Source organism: Telmatherina bonti, assembly GCF_933228915.1.
Source record: "Telmatherina bonti genome assembly, chromosome: 3".
Taxonomy (NCBI): Eukaryota; Metazoa; Chordata; class Actinopteri; order Atheriniformes; family Telmatherinidae; genus Telmatherina; species Telmatherina bonti.
The window spans coordinates 35,776,210-35,798,610 of NC_136621.1; the positions used below are offsets into that span (position 1 = coordinate 35,776,210).

Sequence of the window (22,401 nt, forward strand, 5' to 3'; positions counted from 1 at the left end):
TGCGCTTCTTTTGAAGGAGAAAGACACAGAAAACTAGGATCCTGGTGAGTAGTCAGGCAGTTTTGCACACAAACAATGCAACCGTCGGCACACAGAACAAAGAAAACTAAATATTTCAGAGCAAAGGCATTCAAAAAAAAAAACAACAAAAAAAACAGAACAGACCAAGACCATTTTATATTGCTGCTAAATAAAGGAGGGAAAAAGAAGGTGAATTAAGCAGCAGATTCATCAGTTTAACACAATGCAAACAAAAGAAAGAAAAAAAAAACATCAAATAGTTTGTACAGAAATTACATACAGCCAGTCAAGAGCGCATCGCATCTCCAGAGGTGAGCATAACTAGACGATCAGCAAGCATCAGATGCAGCAAGAGACCAATCAAAAAAGAGGTCGGAAGCCCTCCCAATCAGATCACATCATACAGAATAAAGAAGAGGAAGAGGAGGGAGAGAGAAGAGGCAGAGAGAGAGGGATGCAGAAGGAGGTGCCAGTCCACATGAAAAGACACAACAACACAGACATGTGGTGGAGAAGAGAAAGGCAGAGAGTGAACAATCCATCCAAATGTGCAGTTCGTCTAAACAAACAAACAATAAAGATGCCATTCACCACACATCTGACCATTTGCCGACGTTGGATCTAACTGGACATGAGCAATGGTGGCGAAATAATGACCGGTGCAAGAAAGGAGAGAAAGAGAAGAGGCTAGATGAGAGACAGAGAGGATGGGGGATGCAAATATCATTCCTCCAAAAAATAAAAAGATTAAAGATAAAAACAAACAAACAAAAAAAAAAAAACATAAAAAAAAAAAAAAAAAGAAAGAAAAAAATGCAGAAGAAAAGTAAATTAAAATACCAAATGTAACCATGGCTGTGAAACACTGCCAGGCATTTCAGATCAGAGTCACACACCAGAAACACCTTTTTTTTTTTTTAAGCACACAACCACCGACACACACCATCCAGAACCAAACGGATCAACAAGTAAAATCAAAGACACCTCTTTCACTGCTGGAAGCCCTTCAGTCCACTAGCAATTATTCCAGGGCAGCTTCTTTTTTTCCTTTCCTCCTAATTGTCTCAGATGTTACGTAAGCAGATTTCCTGCATTCTGGCAACCCCCCCCCCCCACCCCGTTTGGGACACAAACTATTCATCCACATACACATATTTCATTTGAATATTAAGTCTGCACAGCTGCACCTTGACAGCAGTCTACACATTGGTACAGGAAGTGATAATCAAGCACGACGGCACGCCATGATGTACAGACAGCTATCATCCCCTCTCCAGTAAAAGCTAATAGCGCTCATGCTTCGGCATGCTGTCCCACTAAGGTGCAAAAAAAATGCAGCTATTGGCTGACACATGACACAGAGAGATGACATAGTACTATATGACGTCATACAGATGACTAGAAAGAGAGTAAACCATGCAGGATACAGCTCTGGAATTAAATGCTGAATGCAGTTAGAGAGGTGATCGGAATGAATGCAGAAGAAGTGGTAGTCATAGTCGTTGCACTTGCAGATAGATGCAGTACATTCAGTTATACAAGTGGCCTTATAGTAATGCCATGCGGTCAACGGCTAATCTCGTAGTTTCATTCACCACCTCCCCAATCAATCAATCAATCAATCACTGGATTAGCCAATCAGGTTCCATCAATCAATCGAGCTCCCTTCAGCAAAGGAGTCCTTCATTTGGGTGTTGGGTGCATTTTATTTCGTTTGGACGGATGGGGGTGGGGAGGGGAGGGAGGGGGAGGGGGAGTCATTCAAAGATGATGCCATGTGTACACGACTTACCGTTGCCAGGGAAACGGCGTGAGGACACGCGAGCAGTTACCGTGGAGACTGACAACAACAACAACATACAAAAATCATCAGGGAAATAGAGAAAATATATGTAAGAAAGAAAATGATGAACCGAAAAAAAGGAAGGAAGGAAGGGAGAGAGAGAAAGAGAGAGAGAGAGAGAGAGAGGAAGGAAAACAAACAAAACGAGGTAATGAAAAGCAACCCCCACCCTGAGGTAGAGAGGAAGTGATGTAACAGTCACCTACAGGTATCAGCCGTGTTGCAACAACCTACCTAGTCTTTAAAAGAAGAAGAAAAACCCGCCAGGAACAGAAATCAGAAAAGATTAAAAAAAAAAAAGAAAAGTAAACTATCCTTAACCAGGCTGTAAACAAAAACAACAACAAAAAACCTCAACTTAACGTTTACGCTACCTGACTACATCCCAAAAGGAGGAAATGGACGGAGATATGAGGGGAGGGGTGTAGAGCAGAAACGAACTGGGAGGGACGGACAGACAGACTGGCCTGGTGAAGAGGAGTGGAAAGAGATGGAGAAGAACCTATCTGTGGGGGGGGGGGGGGGGGGGGGGGGGGGAGGAGAGGGAACGACAGCTATCTGTGGCATTCTCATCACTTCTTTCTCCGCCCTCCACTTTAGAATAAAACGTATTGTGCACACCCACACACAGACACAGAGAGGAGTGCAGGACATCCAGAGAGACCATGCAGAAGAGCTTCAGCGGCAGGAAAAAGGAAAATACAAAGCGTGGTTCGAGATCAAGAGCCGGAGCAAATGGCGAAAAGCATGGCGAGTTTTTTGTTTTTTTTTTATCTCCCAAAGCCATTTGCAACTCAAGTCTGAGCTCATGCTGACAAATTATAAACAAAACAAAAAAAAAACAAAACAACAAAATGCACTTCCATGAGATCTGGTGTTCGTTTTTTTCAGAGTAGTGGATGCAGCAGCGTGTCTGGAAGCAGGAAGCTTCGCTACATTTACCAACCGGCTTGCACGTCTGAAATTAAACTCTTTATTTTCATTCATTTTGTTTTAAAATAAATCAGAAATGTCATCACACTTCTCACAGCAGTCTCATTCCCCAAACTTACACCCCCTCCCCTGAAAAATGATCCCCTCATGCATCAAGTCCTGAACACACCAAACACCAAAAAAACAAAACTAAAAGAAAGCGACCCCAAGGAAGTCGCATGATGTTAAGTGGAAGAGAGAAAAATCTCTGTGGCAACATCTGACCTTATGCTCCCACCATGCAACATACAGTAGCCTCTCACAGACACCAGCAGGCACTCCCCCCCCCCACCCAGAGGGAAAACAACCGGGCCTTTTAACTCCCCGTCCAGTCAGAAAACACAACCATAAACCAACAGGAAAAAAAAAACAGCCACTCATGATCATGGAAGAAGTGAGGATGGGGATGGAAAAGGTGCAGGAAAAAAAAACAGAAAAGAAAAGGAACATGAAGAGTCCTCCATGCTGTGAAGCCGAGTCGTCAGCAACCGTGTCTGTGGGGCGTCTCACCAGCCATGCCTGTTGTGTAGCCACTCCAACCAGCAAGCTTTGCAAACCACACAGCTCAGAGATCAAGGTGCAAATGGACAGCCCACGACATCAACAAGAACATCAACAATGACAACATTGACAGGAAGTGCCGTCTGAAGAGACGCCTGCGCGTGCGGCACCACTGCACCATGCTGTAGTGAAGCCAGACGGAGGGCAGAGTTGAAAAGAAACAAAATTAGAAAAAAAAATAAAAAAGGAAAAACAGCCATCCGGAAACCTTCTCTGGGGCTGAAAGCGCCGTTAAATACTCACTGTCACTGTTAGAAATGGGGGGGGGGGGAGGGGGGGGGGGGGACAGAGGAGAAAATGGCCACTGTTTTGAGGGTGCTGACTTACCTCGATTTTACGTCCTTCAACCAGCGTACCGTGAAGCTTCTCTCTGGCCCGCTCTGCGTCTGCGCTCGACTCGAATGTTACAAAACCGAAGCCCTGCGAGAGGAGAGGGAGAAAATGGAGAAACGGGAGGGAGAAAATGGAGAAACGGGGGGGGGGGGCAGGAAGTCGCCGGTTAAAGCTCGTTCTCTGTTCAAGCAAATGTTCCAGTTGTGTCTTTTTATTCCTACCTTCGAGCCTCTCTCGTTGAAAATGATCTCCACATCCAGGATTTTGCCAAATTGCTGAAACAACAAAGAGGATGAGGAAAATGAGGAGGAAGAGTCGCACGCTCGCCACAGGGGGGCAGCACTGTTCAGGGAGGAAGAGCTGGAGCCCAGCCAGCTCTGCTCTTCTCCCACATCTTCCCTGCATCTGCTCTTTCCTCAGCACTGCGTTTTACTCTGACAACACATCCGAAAAGCCAGATTACAGAATCTGACTGTAAAATAACAACAATAGCTGGAATTTTCCTCAAACATCTCAACTGATTCATTCATCTCTGATTAAAAAAAAAAAAAAAGACAAGCCTGGAATCTATCAGTGGAAAGAAAAAGGAGATATTTTGGTCTACGTACCCCAAACATCTGCCGTAGGTCAGGGTCTCTGAAGCGGAAAGGGATGTTAGATACGTGGAGGCGTTTGGGGGTCCCCTTAGCATCTGAATCATCTCCGGGACCCCCGCCACCGCCCCCTCCACCCGAGCCAACTCCAGACTGGCCATCAATCTGGGAGGACCCATCTGACTGCAGGGACAAACGGACATAAAAGGACATGAAAGAGACGCAGAGGAAGAAAGGAAGAGGTGCTGCTGCAGCCTGAAACTAGCAGCGGTCCGAATGGGCTGATTGTTCCCTCCTCACATCCGTTTAGCCGTTCCTGCTCGCCGTGGGACTCTCAACTGGGTGCGATCACGTGGAAAAGCTAGAACGCTCGATGTTTCCGGACAGAAACGAGGCTTGTGGAACATCTTGCAGAACCACCTTCTGCAAACATAACTTAAATTGTTTTCTTTACGATGTTATCCGTCTCACGTGGTTATGGAGGCATCGCTTCCTTCATTGCTGTTTGTTCATCCGCAGCTCTCTACATATTTTCTGGGGTTTCTTTCTTATTCAGGTATTCTGCCGTAAAAGCTGCTGTGTTTGGGATTACCGGCTGGTCACATGACCCGATTCCCACCAGGCTTCAGCTGGAAGTCACGCGGCCTCTTATTTTACCTGCAGAATATTTTGGTATACAGAGTTAATGGCTAACTCAGTGATTGCAAATTTTTCTTTTTCTGTGGCTACAAAACCCGCCCGAATCACCCCCCACCATGACGTTGCGACGTGGTTTGTGCTCATGTTCTGCAATTGGTTTTCAGCAAACGTGCTGAAATGAATAAATTATCTCCGGTTCCGTCTTGACTTTCAGCAGAAAACTGTGTCTGAATTCTGTGATTTGTTCAGATGCTACTTTGATATGATAAAAGACTTCCTAACCAAGCTGTACTTGTCTTTCTGTAGTCGGACCGTTCTGCAGGGAAACGTTTCGCATGCCGAGGCCTGTAGACTCCCACATGTAGCTGTTGGGGTTTTTTAGCTATATTGTGACTTTTGCAGCCCAACGTTCCGGTGGACTCAGCTGGATGTCCAGTTACATGGAAACAGCAAGGCTGTGTCTTCGTCTCATATGCTGCAATCGGAATTTTACTTAAGAGATTATGTGTGTGGTTCATATTTTCATGTGCAAATGTAAGAATAAAAGAAGTTGCTTTTCTGCTTTACATGTTTAATATGAAACATATACACCTCCACACACACAAGAACCTAATTTCACACATGACCAGTTCCTCTCAGAAGAGCAACGTTTGTACTTGCTCCGCAGATTTACTCAATCTTTGTCATTTAAACATGCAGGACATCACCAAACGTCACAAGTATGTCTTCTATTCCCCCACATTGTTCAACTTGTCTTCCAAAATGCTAAGACATGTGGCAACAGATATGCATTTTCATTTCACTCATCTTCTGGAGTTACATTTTTTGCAAGTCGGTGCAAATGACCCATGCTGTTACGTGCACGCATGAGCACTGCTGTGCCAGTTTTTTTGCAATTAGACACCAGAGCAGTAGCTGGAAAAATGGTTGTATGCTACTGCGCTGAGTTGGGTTTTTTTCTCTGTGTGTGTGAATGTTTTCAAACAGTAGTAACAAATAAAAAAAGGTTTTTAGTCTTTGACTCTGACTTTCTCCGTTTCTCAAGATGGGATTAAAAATAAAACAAAAAAAATTTTTTTTAAGCATTTTTACTTTTTTGCCAGAACAGAAACTGGGAAGACGGGGAGTTTGCAGGCTGGAAGAAAAAAAGCTGCAGAGCCTTTTTATCTTTTATTTTTTCAATGATGGTGTCTGAGAATACACATTTGATAAAACTCTGATCACATTTATTTTTATTAACCATGTCCAGGAAGAATGGGGGGGAAATCAGATTGTATGAAGCAACACCATTTCTGCAAGTGGTTGCTAACTTTATCACTACCGATTATTTTATTGCTGCTCATATTAGGCACCATTTTTGTATGTTGAGGCCCATTTATGCTCCTTTATGTATGTAAACAGTGTCATCCATGTGTCTTTTACGTTGCCATAGTTATGTCAGCTCATCCACTGGTGGGCAGTGATGAGTTTGTTTTGGTAATCACTGCTATAAAAACACCTGAAGTGGAAGAAGAAAATCATTTTTTCCATTTTTATTTCCCCTGAACTTCTTCTGCAGCTTCTTTACAGGATGTGATTTTTATTTGACTGTTTCTGTATTGTCTTCTTCCCATTTCTTATTTTCCTCTGGTTTGTTTCTTACACTAGTTGCGTCTCAGCTAAACAAACCAAAACTGACGGACCAAACTGTCCATCTGTCTGCGTGTCCTTCTGCGTTACTAGCAAAGTATGGTAAATATTTAACATTAAGTTGATTGTGTGTTGCTTAAAGTCATAGAAGTTAAAACTGGGAGGTAAGATGGAGGAGTTGAACCTGCATCCTTCAGTCGCCTCATTACCGGCATCATCACTCCGGCTGTGCAACAGACATTCACACACTTGCTTTCTGCATCCTCTAAAGCCAAAAACCTGATGTAGCTTCACACCGTGGATGGTGCTGGCACTCACTTGGGTGCTGAGACTGTTGGCGGCGTTGGCTGCGCTGCTGCCTGCTCCTCCGGCTTCCACGGGGCCCTGCACGGCCCCTGCTGCATACAGGCTGCCCCCGTAATCCAGGGCCAGGCCGTTCTGAGGGGGCGGCGGTGGAGGAGGTGGGAACGCGGAGAAAGGTGGGGGTACGAGTCCCTCCTGACCGCCAGCACTATCCTGAGAGCCCTGTTGGAGGAAAGAAAGAGAATAATGAGGGGGCTGCTGAAGCTAAAGCAAAGCTGATGAAATTTCACTGCGTTTTTTTCCCTCCTCGGATGGCCTCAACGCTTCGCCGGGAGCTTTAACCCAAAAGTCATGCAGGCAGAGAAACTTAATATCAATAATTTCCCCATATTTGTAAAAGCGTGCATGTACCTCCACCCCGAGCCATTAAATATTCACTGCAGCCACATCTATTATTGAGGGTCAGATGCCTCCACGCTCAGTGTGTTGTAAAACGATGAGAGTCTAATGCCTGCACACACACTTACCAACGCCTCTGCACGCAAATCACCTTTGACACGCAAACACCCACACACCTCAACGCTCACACAAAGACCAACTGTTAGGATGGAAGCCTGCCCAAGTATCTCTAACGCGATTACCCCACAACATCGTTGTTTAGGTTACCGAACAATATGAGCGCCTGCAAACATAAACACTCGTGTACGCACATTCCTGGCAACCGGCAGGGTGGCATGGATACCCTAAATGGTAACGGCGAGCGAGCGAAGGGAGACGGCAGAGTATGGGGGGGTGGACGATAAAAGGTGGTGACTGATAGAAGAGGCATGGTCTGCCTCTGATACATAGCTGCACAGATAAACCATCCATCACTGTCTTTCTCATCTATTTATAATTCCGAGGACTGCACGGGATGGAGGATCAATTAAAGACTAACAAACTGAGAGGAATGCACATGTTCTCTGTTTATTGATCAGATTAATGTTGTTACAGCGTGACAACTTGCAGTCAGATGCAGTCAGGTAAATGCTACCGAAGCTGCTGACACACTTCACGCACCGGTAATTTGGTGTGTTGACTGTTGCGTCACTGCAGCGTCATCGCTGTTTATACCTGGACTGACTGGCACAAAATAAAAAAAATAAAAAAAATTTTTAAAAAAAAAAAGGAAAAGGGAGGGGGAAAAAAAAGTCACTGGAGAAAAATATAGTTCTGGAGTAAAAATAGACGAGGTGAGAGGCAGCAAGTAAAAGCAGTCAGGGATGTTTTGGTTTGTTTTTACAGCGTTCAGCACAACTTCCCAGTGTTTCCAGTTGCCCACAAGTCCTGAGCCACCTGGGAGTCCCTATGCTTCTACCTTAACGGGTTGCAGAGACACCTGTAAGGACTAGTGCCTCCACCCCGACAGCCGTCTGAATGAGGTTTATAAAAAAAAAAAAAAAAAAAAAAAAAAAAAAAAAAAAAATCTATAGGTGCCAGAAACATTTCCAAGGATAGTAGTGATGTCCCTTTGAAGCGTGAGTCACAGTGGCGAGAATAAGCTTAACTTAAAAATAGCCACATTGTTGGATGATTTGCAAGCAAAACGTTTGAAATTAGCCAGCAGGTTTTGGTTTTTTTAAATAAAAGTGTATAAAATCAGATGTGGTCGTACATTCAGGGGTGGAACAGAAACCAGCTGGCGAGCGGCCTTGACAGTAAAAAAGGAAAAACCTCCACCTGAGCTCCTGCCAGGAAGAGAACAATGAATTCTTTGACTTTTGCATCATTGTTCTCGCGTTTATATGGAGACAGAGACGGAGTGTCTGATTTAAAAACGACTCTGTATCAGAAACAGAGAACAAAAGAACCAAACTAATGACTCATATGAACGAAAAATTGACAAAAAGTATCAAAAGCAACGAAAATAGTAATTCCTATCAGATAAAGTAAAACATATGAGGCTCTATAAATATGATCTTTTTTGTATCCGGCCTAATTTCTTATTTTGCTCTCTCACACAAGACCTGATCACTTTGTTTATCCTGTTCTACACGTAGTTATCATCAACATTATAGTTTTTACTCTTCTTATTATTAGGAGCATTTGTAGCAATGAGGCAGCACGAAAAGAAGACAGACGATCATTTATTATTATTAATAATAAATGCTAACAACTGATGCACCTTTTACACGACATCTTCCTGCCTAGTGTGTGTTTATGCATGTGTGTGTGAATGGCAGTCGGCAGCGATGCCCATCTGAGCTGCACAATAGATCACTGTCCCTTTGGGAGAGTAAAAAGTGTGTGGGAGGATTTGTATGTTTGTTTGTGTGTGTGTGTGTGTGTGTGTGTGTGTATGTGTGCATGTGTGTGTGTGTGTGTGTGTGTGTGTGAGTGCCATCTGTCTCCCAGATTTTGACCTTTCTCAGCATCACACCTGTGACACTGTAGTCCAGCCCCTCGACTCAGTAACAAACCGGGGGATGCACACGGTCAACATGGATCACATCAATATTGTGACATGAGAAGAGCTGCAGGAGAGCTGCACGCTGCAGACGGCGAGGGACGGACCTCTTTCTCAGGTAATCAACCAAGAAAAAGAACTAAAGCAATACTTGAAGCTTCTAAGACACAATGCATATACTGTTTTTTTTTTTGTCTGAGTCACTTTCCTGATGTATCATGTAGCATATGCACGGTGTAATCTATACGTTTGTATCTGCAACATTCAATCATCTCTTCGGTTATGTGTACCGTGCAGAAACTGCTTCACCTCATCGTCGTTTCTTCGTCTTCCTGCTGATGCAGAGCGAAACCAACCATCAGCCACTTTAAGAGAAACACTTTGAAACTAACCCTTAATGACTGCAGCACCGCTCTGCCTCTTGTGATTTCAGCAGTGTAATCACAACCAGAAATCCCGTTATCTTTCTCCCTCACGTTCCCTGATAACAAGCAGTAAATACATGTGTCATTAATCTTAACAGTGCACGCTTGGTAGCACATTGTGCTCTTTCTTCATACTGAAAACCCAGAAAGCTCCTCTGCTTGCCTGTCGTGTGAAGAGTGTCGGAGCAGAGACCATGTTCTCCGTCCTCGGAGCGCTGCCACCAGATTACTGACCGCAGCGTCCAACTTTAACTTCATTCACATTTACTGATAGCGGCTGTGTCCGCCCATCTAAACCCCGCAGCTGTATGAAGCTCTTCCAATCTTGCCCTACGAGCATCCAAATTAAGATTCTGCTGAGTGATAACATCCCTCACATCTCTGCCTCGCTGTCCTGTAGCAGCAAAACAGCCTCATGCTTTGCCAGCAGATGCTCATTGTTTGCATGGAGTACAGCAGTAGCAGTAGCACATACAATATACAGACTCTCAGTCCTTTTTCGAGTTTCCAGCAATAAGAAAAACTGACCTGGAGGTATTTTTCTTCCCACATTACTCCCACGTTATTTCACTGCGCTCACTCTAAACAGTTTACGCTCTAATGAATGAAAGCTTAAAAACAGAACAGAAAATCATTAAGATGTGAGGAATTTTCTCCTTGTTGTATAAAGAAATTCAATCTGTTACATAACCGATGGTAATAATGTGAACACGAGCTGCAATCCTCTGATGAGAATACTGAATTCATTACATACGCCTCACTCAGAGACAAAAATAGGAGAGTAGAAAAATGTAAATTTGTTAGTCCAGCTCAAGCTTTCAACTATGCGATGGAAAAATATCACAGTGTCCTAAACGGCACGAGGGTGACATCACCTTTAAAACGGCCCACCTTAGCTCAAATGCATCTGCAGACGTGAAAATGATAGTGGGTGGAGAAAGTCATTCTGTGTCGCCAGGTAGGAGCTAACCTGGATACCAAACAGGAATAAGGAAACTAGAGCTGCTGCTGTGCAGCTAGAAAGGGAAAGCTGATCGCCCAGCCTGAGTGAAGTGGTAAGGTGGGAAAAGTAGGAAAGACGTGACAAACAGCCAGCATTTTGTCGCATTTTTCCTTTTCTGTCGGCACGTGGGTTCAGTTTTTGGTGAAAAAATAAATGGAATATAAATAATAAAACTGACTGAAGACACTAATAGTACAGAAAAACTAAGATTTCACAACAACAATCAGCTGTTTATGTCCAAAAAGAGGGAAAGTGTCACAACACTTTCATTGAAACATGAGAGAGGTTATGTTAAGCAGAGATGCATAAAGTAGAAGTATAAAAAAGTAAAAGTCCTGCCATGTTCTACCTGTGCATGGTTCTACCTGTGCATTTAGAACTGGTGTTTTCACCAACAGGCTTGTTTACCTTGCAGCGAAGCTGAGCTGATTAAATTCACCTGGTTTTGTGACTGGTTGGAAAGAGTTGCCGGACAGGGCTTCTAGTTTCTACACCTCGGATGTTATGTTAAAGGAATCACTCAAATTTATATCTAGTACCGTCATCAGAAAAAGTGTTTTTAAATGTTAGAAAGACAAGATCCCCCCCCAACAGTGTTGCATCATTAACATGTATGTCTCCTGTCTCAGCAGGTCTCCCTGGCCGGGAGTAGCAGTTCCTGTTGTCTGTTGTCTTTCTGTCCTCTTCCCCCCACACAGCAGAGGCAGATGGCTGCCTGTCCTGAGCCGGGTTCTGCCGGAGGTTTCCTTCCTGTTAAAAGGGAGTTTTTTCCTTCCCACTGTCGCCAGTGTGCTTGCTCAGGATGGGAGATTGAGTTGGACTCAACTCAATCTGTAGGTTTCCTTATATAGGCTATTATGAGTTGGCCTTCATTATGTTTTCCCCTCTGTCTGTAAAGCGTCTTGAGATGGCATTGCCATGATTTGACGCTATATAAATAAAGTTGAAGTTGAATTGAATTGAAGATGATATGCGGTGAAACCTGCTGGAATTTTCAGCTTCCATACGACTCCTTAAACTGGATTTATACTTGCGCCTGCATGCGGTTGGTTACGGCGTCCAGTGGTATGCTCCGTGAAGGTCTGTATAAGCGCAAGGAGGTGCATCCTTCTTTGCGACATGGTCATGCAGAAGTACCCCCTTGTGATTGGTCGGTTAGTGATTACGTGTTTCAGTATTCACGTAGCTTCTTGCTGAGTGTTTGCAGTAAACCCAGAAGAAAAACTGAAATGTGCTCCAGTGTGAGGGCGCATTTCGCCACCGTCAGCCCCACCATACACAGACGCTACTATAAACCCAGCTTCACGCAGCTATTATATAATTCCAAACTTTTTATTACACTTGGAATAATTCTTTATTTAGCCCCAGAAGACAAATTATATTGATGTGGTATGAATTAATGATCAATTAGCAAATAAATGAAATGAAAATATATTGTCAAAGTGTTGGAAAGTTAGAAGTCCTGCAGAATAAGAAAGGCATTAATAAAATCTAAATCTCCAGAGAGCACACAAATGTATTGTGAAACTGTATTTGTATTAACATGTAGATGACCAACGTTTCAACATCAAGCGTGCACATTGTCCTTTTTCCACAGCAAGTCCAAATATAAACAGTCTCTTGCAAGAAAGCACTGCAATTAAAAGGAGTGGGCCGATTCACTAATTTACTCATTGACTACGAAAGACATCCTTTGCAATTTCTGTATATGAGAATTTGGTCAGACGTGCATCAAAATGCCTCCAAAATGCGCCACCCAAAGCATGCACTGAACATGTACCCAACATGCTGTGAATGCGCTCCGAGCGCGCACCAACGCACGCATCTGGCCAAATCGTTCCATAGTCCCAAAAGATGAGCCGAAACGCTCAAAAACGCACATGGCTCTCTGCTACAACGATGCAGCCAATGAGTTAATCGATTCATCTCGATGTATCTCGCGCTGATTCTGTTATGATTCGTAAATGTGCATAAAAGCATGTATACACTATGGAGAGGGACTAAGAACACAGACACCAAGGAAGCTGCCGCTAGCTGCTGTTATTAAGCTAGTTATGGTGATTTACTCGTCAATTTTGAAGGATAGGCTAGTGTTTGGAAACAGGCAAGGCCTGAACAAGAATTATTCCTTATGCAGGTTGGTTAACACCAAAATAAAACATAATGTTACTACAAACGTGAGAGCACCTCATGCATTCCCAGTCCAGGTTAGAGAAGGAGCCGCTGGTTGTTGTTCCTGACTATTGCAAAGTTATTTTTCCTGTAGATATAATGGAAAAATGGAAACACAAAATGAAAAATATGTTATATATGAGATGGATTCATATATAGTTTGACATAAATCAAGATAGTGGAGTTAACTTGAATTAATGGTACCTGAATGAACAATTTTTCAAACACTTAGACCAATTCAGGGTTGCAGGTGGATGAATGGTAACTGAATGGAGTATAAAGTAGTATAAAGGTAGCACAGACTGAGGGGAAAAATATTCTCAATTTGGAAGAAAAAAAAGACACTGAAAATCCTGATAATTGTTTAATGATCGAATCAGAGAACCCTAAATCGTAGTTTAATCAAATCGTGAGGTACCTCAGATGGCACAACCCAAGCAATCGCTGCTCTGCAGTTCAGGTCTGAAAGGCAAGGCAAGGAGCAGAAAAGGCCAGTTTATACTCCAGTCTGCATCAGGTCGAGCTCGGGTAGCATATCTGCAGATGCCAGTAGGGTTGGTAACCATTGGTTTTTGATGGTTTGCTTCAGTTCCAGCAAGTATTTCCTGTTTTAGAAGAATAGCAGCTAATGGCATTTATTCCGCTATTAACTTGTATACATATGTATACATACATAAGCAAGTGTTTTGCATTCAGCTACAAGACCCAAACACCCAGAAACACTATCACTCTGACCTGTGGATCTACAGCGGTTATGGCGTAACTAACCCAACACAGACACTGAGCAAATATAAACCAGTTAACCGATTCATCTCGATGTGTCTCGTGCTGATTCGGTTATGATTCGTAAATGTGCAAAAGTCAGATTATTATGAGTCAGATACTTTCTTTTCCTTTCTTTCCATTTAGCTGCAGCCCTTCGTCTATGATGCACTAGTCGCCTCATACAGATTATAGATGTTATTCTGCACATCAGTTGGACTTTGTTTGACTTAATCAGCTGCTCCTGCGTATAAACAACTTTACTTTTGGCCCAATTAAGTAAAAAAAAAAAAAAAAGGGAGGGAATTCCTGAATAAGAACAGAATCACAAACCAATGGTGAATAAAGTTTTTAAGATAATTTATTTGAAAAAGCTTGGTAGGAAACCTCAGGAGGATAAAACACTATCCAAGCACAGCTACTGCTAAAAGCTGCCGCTACTGCAACGCCATTCAAAGACTCAGTTTTTCCCATTCTATTAATAATAATCTGCAGCAAGTTACACAACCTTCTTTCACCTTCAGCCAAGCCTCTTCACTAGCTGCAAAGAAAATTTGAAGGAAACATTTTCAAATGACTCTTCAGCGTGAATGCTCAGTGAGCTCTGGTTTATCTCCATTTACCAGTTTGTGGTGAATAAATCAGGCTGTCATTGGCAGGCGGAGTTACATTTCACTGGAATAAACAAAGTAGCTGTTCACAAGGAGAAACGCAAAGAAAACCAGTTGTCTAGGGCCACATCTGAGTAAATGAAGCGAGGTTTCTGGGAATCTATTTCAGCTGGTTACGTTGTGTTCTTTCTCTAAAAAGAAACCAGTAGGAGCAGGTAGCATGTTTGTAAAGTCAGAACTCATCAGCTCTGTGGTGCATCAGCACCTACAGTAAGAGCATAAACAGTTTTTTTTGGGGAGGGAGAGTGAGCTTTTCATTTTTTGCCCTTTCAGTATCTGGATAAGTTTGGTTCTGTGGAGAGACGAAGATCTACTATGATACACACTCATACAAACAAACAATTGAACAAATGACATGCTTAGGTTCCAGTGATTTTCCATGTCAACAGTATGTTATGTGTATGAGCATCACTGTTTTGTTTCCATCCATGCCTCTGATTATGATGCACTTCTGGCCCATTACACCAAAATCTTGGTAGATTTAGAGCCTAAAAAAGGTGTTGTACTCTGAAGCTTCTTGTACTTCTTGTACCAGCGACTTTAACATAATCAAATATTTAGAGATATCTTGTACAATCTGCAGTAGTTGCTGCAAAATAAATGGCTTTCCTTTGCACCATAAGCCTTGAACTGGAGCAAATAAGCAGAAACAAACCTAAGTGGAGGAAAGTATATTCAGGCATCTGCCTCCTGCAGTGGGTTGTCCTCAGAATATTGCCAACTAGAAAACAGCGTTATCAAACTGTACCTTTTGACCTATTTGTTGGGAAAACTTCCCTCCTGCCGTGCACTAAAATGTTCATCGCGGCTCCTGTGTTGTCGTTTTTGAGTCCCAACATTGGTGACTCATGACACATCTCACTCGACTACAGATGAGTCAATCTTGGACTTGACAAGTTATGATGCAACCGGGCAGGGAGATGGTGACTTGGATGTTTAATACTGCACACTTGGGATATGATATATTGAGCTTAGCTTGGATACATTGGCTGAAACCGTCTAATTTAACCAATCACACTGGTCTGCTTACTGTTGTTGCTCATGCTCAAACAGACTACAGCCAGCAGGAGAATGGACTACCCCGGCTGTTACGGCTCCTTCTGCCAGACAGAAATAGAAGCGGGAATACAAGCCAAAAACAACCTTGTATTTGTGTTGCACAATTGGCCTTTTCAGAGGAGATCCATTTTGGCTGCATCTCAACAGTCCTCTTTCTACCTGATACAGTGTGTCAATAGCCTGGTATCTACACAGTGCGTCCACGTGTGGTGTGCCTTTTTTTTTGTTTTGTTTTGTTGTTTTACCCTCTGCTCTCTCAACCCGCCAAGCTACAGGCCTTTTGCTGACTGAGAGTGGCCATTGTGATTCGCATCAGGATAAAAGCATCTACTGAATAAATGCACATAGATAGCGGGATAAGAGGGGGAACACAAAGACACAGAGGGAGGGCATTCTTGGTCAATCGGAAAGGAAGCAAACTCAATGCAGTGCATTTGTGTCAGCACTCAGGTTCTGTAAGCGCACGTTTGAAAAATGTGCGCACACTCCCCTGGTGTTAGGACATTAAGGGGTTGTGTATGTGTTGGCCGGGCAAATCCAGTGACTCAGAGCGGTAGCTGTAGCTGGCTTCTTTTCGGGTCAGTTAGCAGCACCAAGTGCGTCTGAGGAGGGCATGCTATAAAGTGTGCTCGTGTGCGGTTTTACCACGCTACACGAGGAGACAAGAGGAGAGGAGACGAGGAAGGGAAGAGAGGAAACATGGCTAATAGCTAACTAGGCCATCACTGGGTCATTTCACATGAATAATGACATTTCGGGATCTAACTTCCCCCGGCCGCCAGCAGTACTCTATAGGGCAATTCGACAAACTCGACTATGGGAAGCGTGACTCACGTTAACAGCAGCTCACATTTTGGCTCAATAATCGGATTAACTGGGGAACTTCAGCTTTCGGCTGGCGTCTTGGCATTTGAGCCTGTGCTGTTGTTACCCACGCTGAAAACAGCTGGAGAAACATTTGCAGCATGTCTCTGGCATACCGATGAGGCAGGAGACACCCTCTCGTTAAATTATTCCATCCCACGTCAACCCCTTTCCACCCCCTCTTGCTCTTCCTCTCTGCTCCTCTTGCTGCTGTTCTCCCTTTCCTCCCACTCTCTATGCTGTGTGCTTCACTTCTTTACGCTTCATAAAATCCAGACGGGACCCTTGCATGCGTCCCGCCCCCACACATGTCAATCAAGCCCATTTGCCTCATAGCAACAGGATATCGGCAACATCCAAGCCCCTCCCACAGAGTTCTCCTCCATCTCCTTATAGGGGAACATGTCTGCTTGTCAAGCAAAGACCTCCTATTCTACTCCCCATCCGTTGCCTTGTAGGGTCTCCCTCTCCTCATACATGAACACACACACACACACACACACACACAAACACACAAACCTGCAGCTCTTCCCTGTCATCTCCTTGCTGGCTGGGCCACTGGTCCATTCAGCACTTCGGCACCATTTATTAAAAGTAAACACTCCAAAACAAAAAAAAGAGAGGATGATCCTGGACAAACATGTGCAGGTGAACACACAAACTCACTGACATATGTATTTACCCAACGTGCAAACCCCATTAGGCATGACCATGGAACCAGTTGGTCTTGTTTAGGAACGACTCTGTATTAATACATGTCCTGGTGTCCAGCATGCTTTAACAACGCACAGAGGATGCTGTTGTCACTGTCAACAGCAGCCTTTTTGAAGAGTGTAAGGGTAACCCCCTATCTGTTTCAAAGGTAGCTACTGTCTTTTTTAAATGTTAACCCTCACAATGAGCACTTCCAGAGCCGTTTAAGACAAAAATGTCTGCCAAGGAGGCAAAACTGTCACCTGCAGCACAAGACTGAAAACATTTCCTAACTATGCTCTTAGTCCAAAAGGTGCTTAACCTCTCACTGCTCTACCCTCAACATTTTCCTCATGCCTTGAACCATCCAACAATCAGCACAAAATGAGTGACTCATTCAAGTTGCCACGGCAACATGGCTCATTGGGATCATTTAACAACCATCATTGTAAACCCAGCAAAGAATCAATAACAAGATTTGGGAGGTGGAGGCTGCCGGGTGGGAGAATGCAGAAGGTTGTGGTGGTGGAGAGGAGGCAAGAAGGGGGAGGTTTGAATCCTCACGACCGGTTTATATAGTTTATGCAAGCGTGGCAGTATGTGCTTCGCTTTTGCAGCAGGTAGGCGTCTCTCCCTTGCCTTAGGGCACACACTTAGGTGGGGCTTGAGAAAATATTTCAGTGTTTTGCACCCGACCGGCTGCGTTAACTCTCGCAGCGCAGGCCAACAGAATTAGCACAAGTAGCACTATCAGAGAGCTAATAAATTACCCCTACTGTACAGCAACTCACCACACTTGTGCACATGTGTAACTGCAAAGTCAGCTGGATGATGAGCAAACTGGCCCTCTCCAGCTGACCTACGGTATCTGTGCTGCTCTCCATGTCTTTCACCTCATCTGTCCTCTTCTGCATCGAGCTTTCCTCAGCCGGGGGCTTACGTGGTGACTGTCCGAGGGTTAAAAATCTATTTCCTTCTCTCATGCTCCCATTCTCTCTCCCTCCTCTAGCCTCCCCCCCCCCTCCCCATCCCCCCTTTCTCTCTCTTCCAGGGGCTCTTAAAGGAAAACATTGAGATAACAGCTGCCAGGGCCCCAGGGAGAGCAGGAGAAGGGAGAAAAGAGGTCAAACAGTAAAGAGAGCAGGAATCCAAGGTACAGCTGAAAAAGAGGTGCACACATGCCAGCAAAGAAAGGAAGAAACACACACACACACACACACACACACACTCATCCTGACTCACAGCAATTGAAATGTAATATGAACATGACACTTCATGCACCAACTTTGCAGCCCACTGTGTGCTTCAGCTTCTGTGTGTTTGTGAAATGTGTGACACAGAAATTACAGTGAGGAGGTGTAAGCAGAACAGACGAGATGCAGAACGGAGCAAGAGAAAGTAAAGAGTGAGTAATGGGAAAAAAAAAAGAAAAGAGAGCAAGCGAGAGAGGGGCAACTGTTCAGTGGACACCTGTCCCTTTCGCTCACGGGCTTGAGCGACGTACGGAGACAGCTGCAGGGACAATAAAGAAGAAAGACTTTTTCACTTACCTCTCCACTCCCCTATTTGCTTCTCTGTTTCCACTCTTTTCTCTGGTAAATGTCTAATCGGAGTTGATGGCAGAAGCTGCTACATGCAGCTGTACGGACTAACGCGGTGTGCTGTATGCTCACATAGATTCTTCTGAGCATGCATAATACATGGCAGAGCACGGTTTCTGGCAGTGGCAGCTCTTGCTGTTCAGATTGCGTGCACACTTCTAGCTCTGGGCAGGAGAACAGATGCCACAACAACAGCGTGCAATAATACATCGCTGCTCATGCGTCTCAACATAGCAAATCATAATTGCAACGATACAATCTCCAGCCTGTATCTCGCTGTCATGTACTACACTAGTTTCACTGTTTATGTTCGCCGTAGCAAGTGTCCGCAGAGTCCTAACAAGAGTCAGAAATGTCCTGCGTGGACAGTTGTAGTTAAACGGGTCAAGTAGAGTCCTCATCTGTTAGTAGTTAATTAAGGTTTAATGCTCAGTGACAGCGCGGCTCGCTCTGATGCCGTTTCGCCTGAGCTTCGGCGGCGAGATACAGCGCGCGGAGAAGGATGTGGGAAGATATGGAGATAAACACTCACCGACAACACGTTAGGATAGTACAGTCCCATCATCGTATTCTGTGCAACAACTCAAAGTGTCGTTGCTCCTCGCTCCTTTCCTCTTCTCGCGCTGCCTCGCCTTCTCTCCGAGCCTGTGTCACCTCACCAGCTCAGTCTCTCTTGTCTGTCTCACAGATTCAAAATCTCCCTCTCTCTGCCCCCGCTCGCTCTGTCTGCCCTGCCAATCCCCTCCCCACCACCACCTCCTCCTCCACCACCACCACCACCTCCTCCTTCTCTGCTGGCCTCTGTCCCTGTCACTCTCCCTCGCTTGCTCGCTCACTTCTTCTTCTTCTTCTCTTTCTCCCCTGCTCTCTCTTTCTCTCTGTCTCCCACTCACTCTTTTCTTTCCTTATCCCACTCGCTCCTTGCTTTCCCTCTACCCCCAGCCTTCTGTTTTGCTGCTGTGCCCTTGCCTGCTCATCTCTTCTCTGGTCCTCCTCCTCTCTCGCTCACATAGCCTGACGCCTCCCTCCTCCTACTTCGCTGCCTCTGTCACACCTGCAAACTTTCCCCTCCCCTCTGCTTCACTCTCATGTCGCAGTCCTCCCCTCCTCTTTCTCTCCCTCTCTCTCTTCTTCTGTTCTCTTTCTCCATGTAGGTGAGTTAACTGGGGCTGCTGGCACCACTGGGAGAGGAAGAGAAGACATTCCTTCTCTCCGTCTCTGTCCTTTTCAGACATGCACCTTATTACGCAAACGTGCTGGTAAATTGCACATTTGACGGCTGTTTGATGTCTGTTTTCTCAATCTTATCAGGTCAAAGCTAATAATATATCTCACAACATTGCCGTTTAAATACCGCCATCATCATGTTTGAGCATGGAAAGCTGCACTGGCTGATATTCCTCTTTAAGAAAGGTTCAAAAGTACAAATACTGGCATAAAACAAATTATTTTAAAAAACTTTTCATTTAATCAGAGTAAAAGAACCGAATTAAACTGAATAGTCATGTTCCTATCACTTTGACATTGTTTTTCAGCATTTGAGGTTTGGCTGACATTTCTTTTTAAGGATATATTTTTGTTTCCTTATTCTACTGTGGTTGATGGGAATGAGTGGAGAATCAGCACCACAAACTGTCGATCTTGAGGAACTGCATTTTGATGAGCATTTTATGACATGGCTGGCTCGGATTTACACTACAATGCCGTAACACTTTTTTTCCCCCAATGTGAATTTTTTTATTTCAGTTTATAGTGTTTGTCATTATTAGCAACTTATTTGTATACTGCAAAAACTCAGCCTTAAAAAAACAAGAAAAAAATATACAAAAAATAGGTAAATATTGCTTTAAATAAGATAAATTATCTGCCAACAGAAGAAGAAAATTTGTCTTGTCAAGACTTCCCAAAACAAGTAAAAATACTCTTAAAACAAAAAGGAATTCTCTGGCAAAAAACTAAGAATTATATTACCTTTAAAAAAATAAGCATATGTGTACTCAATTTAAAATTTTTTAATCTTACTTAGATTTCAGTTTTTGCAGTTTAGACTCTATTCATACACCTGCGTTTGCTCTATGAGTGCTAATTAGGGTAGATTTTCGCCCCTAACTTCCAATTTTATTTGTTTAAAAAAGAAAGCCTGATTAGAGTTTGACTAAATTAACAGATTCAATATAGACTAATTTACAGGTATTTAAATATAAGTAATTCTCAGATAAGCATTTCTTTTTTTTTTTTTTTATAAAAACACCAAGTTGTTAATATTTGACCATTAAAAATCAAATGTTTGGGAGTAATCAGATTACTGGAATCTGATCTCTGTATCAAATCAAATGTTTGGGAGTAATCAGATTACTGGAATCTGATCTCTGTACACGCCCTTCTGAAATACAATATTCAAATAATCGTCTAAATTTTTTTGTCCATTAGCACATTTACGTCATTTATGTCATTGGTGTCACTTCCTGTTATTTTCAGAAGTGTTTGTTAAACATGGTGGAGGCCACAGTCTTAAGGCCCATCATGCTCGATGCAGACGCTGGATACGCAAACGGACAAAGTTTCATTCGTCTCCTGCGTTGGTTTTGCTTGTAATTCGGTCTGTTTTCATAGAGCGTAGCTATCCATCACTTGACACAGTTAAAGCAAAACCACCAGAAATCACGGAGAAAACTGCTAACAAGCAGCAGTACTCATACAAAATGCTTTTAATAAACATTAAAGCTAAATTGAGACATTTTAGCATCATGACAGCGTTTAGCTAGCAACTAAAATGCCATACGAAATGTTCCAACTGATGCCCCAAAAACTGCTAACATGACCGATGTTTGTATTAAATGACTTTAATAAACATTAAAATTAAATGGAAATGTTTTAGCATAAGGAGGAATATTAGCTAGCAACTAAAATGCCATGCTAAATGTCGCAACTGATGCCCCAAAAACTGCTAACATGACCGATGTTAGTATTAAATGCTTTTAATAAACATTAAAACTAAATTAAGATGTTTTAGCATCAGGAGGAATATTAGCTAGCAACTGAAATGTCATGCTAAATGTCACAAATGTAGTATCCTTTTTTCAGGTGTAGCAGTAATTACTGACAGATTTTCCCACACAGATAAAGGTGGTTTGATACCATTTTTTCTATGTTGGCTTTGGCTTTTTTAAATGTAGAGGACTGCAACTTATTTGGATTTTTTTGGACCAATTCTTAAACTATAAATTTAAATGAGACCATTATCTTTAATTGTTAAATCCTAATACTCAAACTATCCCAGTTACGTAATGCTTGCTTAACCAGTCATTTTAATTCTTAAATATACGAGCCAATTATGAAGCAAATACTAAAATGTACTGTTTAAGATCTGACGAGACCATCACATTGGTATGAAAAGTAATGTTCAATTGCTAACTCGTATTCCATTATAGAAACGGACTAAGATTAGCATTTAATTGATTGTTCTTTTTGTTTCCATGCACACCAGCAGGTACCAAACTCGCTTTGAGCAGTCACACAATCAAGTACGCAACAGAAAAATTTGAAAAAAAACACATGCTGAACAAACAATCAATGTTACATGTTATCTATTAACATATCAAAATAAAAGAATGGCATCCAGTATGTAAGGCTAAAATTTGCAGAGGTTGTTGTCTTTAGCTCCACATTCAGCATAAAAACGCACTCCCCTTGAAATATCCTGTTTGCAATGGCAATTTCTGTCCAAAATACAACTATTCTTTCCAGTTTGTACACACCTTAACAAACAGCATCACTGTGAAACCCATTGTTTGCCAACATCGACACCATA

At 43.1% G+C, this 22,401-nt stretch overlaps 1 protein-coding gene across 4 annotated transcripts in view; it reads right to left on the reverse strand.

The window, feature by feature from the left end:
* Nucleotides 1-22,401, reverse strand: part of rbfox2 (RNA binding fox-1 homolog 2) — a 44,328-nt gene that overhangs the window by 10,438 nt on the left and 11,489 nt on the right. For 3 of the 4 annotated variants that reach the window (XR_013771829.1, XM_079264604.1, XM_079264603.1), the window contains exons 3-6: nt 6,910-7,116; nt 4,339-4,506; nt 3,952-4,005; nt 3,725-3,817 (exon numbers count right to left, since the gene is read on the reverse strand). Coding sequence is in view for 3 of the 4 variants with exons in the window: in XM_079264604.1 (XP_079120730.1) it covers nt 3,725-3,817; nt 3,952-4,005; nt 4,339-4,506; nt 6,910-7,116 (522 nt within the window). In the remaining variant the exon portion in view is untranslated. Of the gene's footprint in view, nt 1-3,724; nt 3,818-3,951; nt 4,006-4,338; nt 4,507-6,909; nt 7,117-19,122; nt 19,251-22,401 lie in introns of those variants that run through there. The other variant, XM_079264605.1, reaches the window with a different exon arrangement.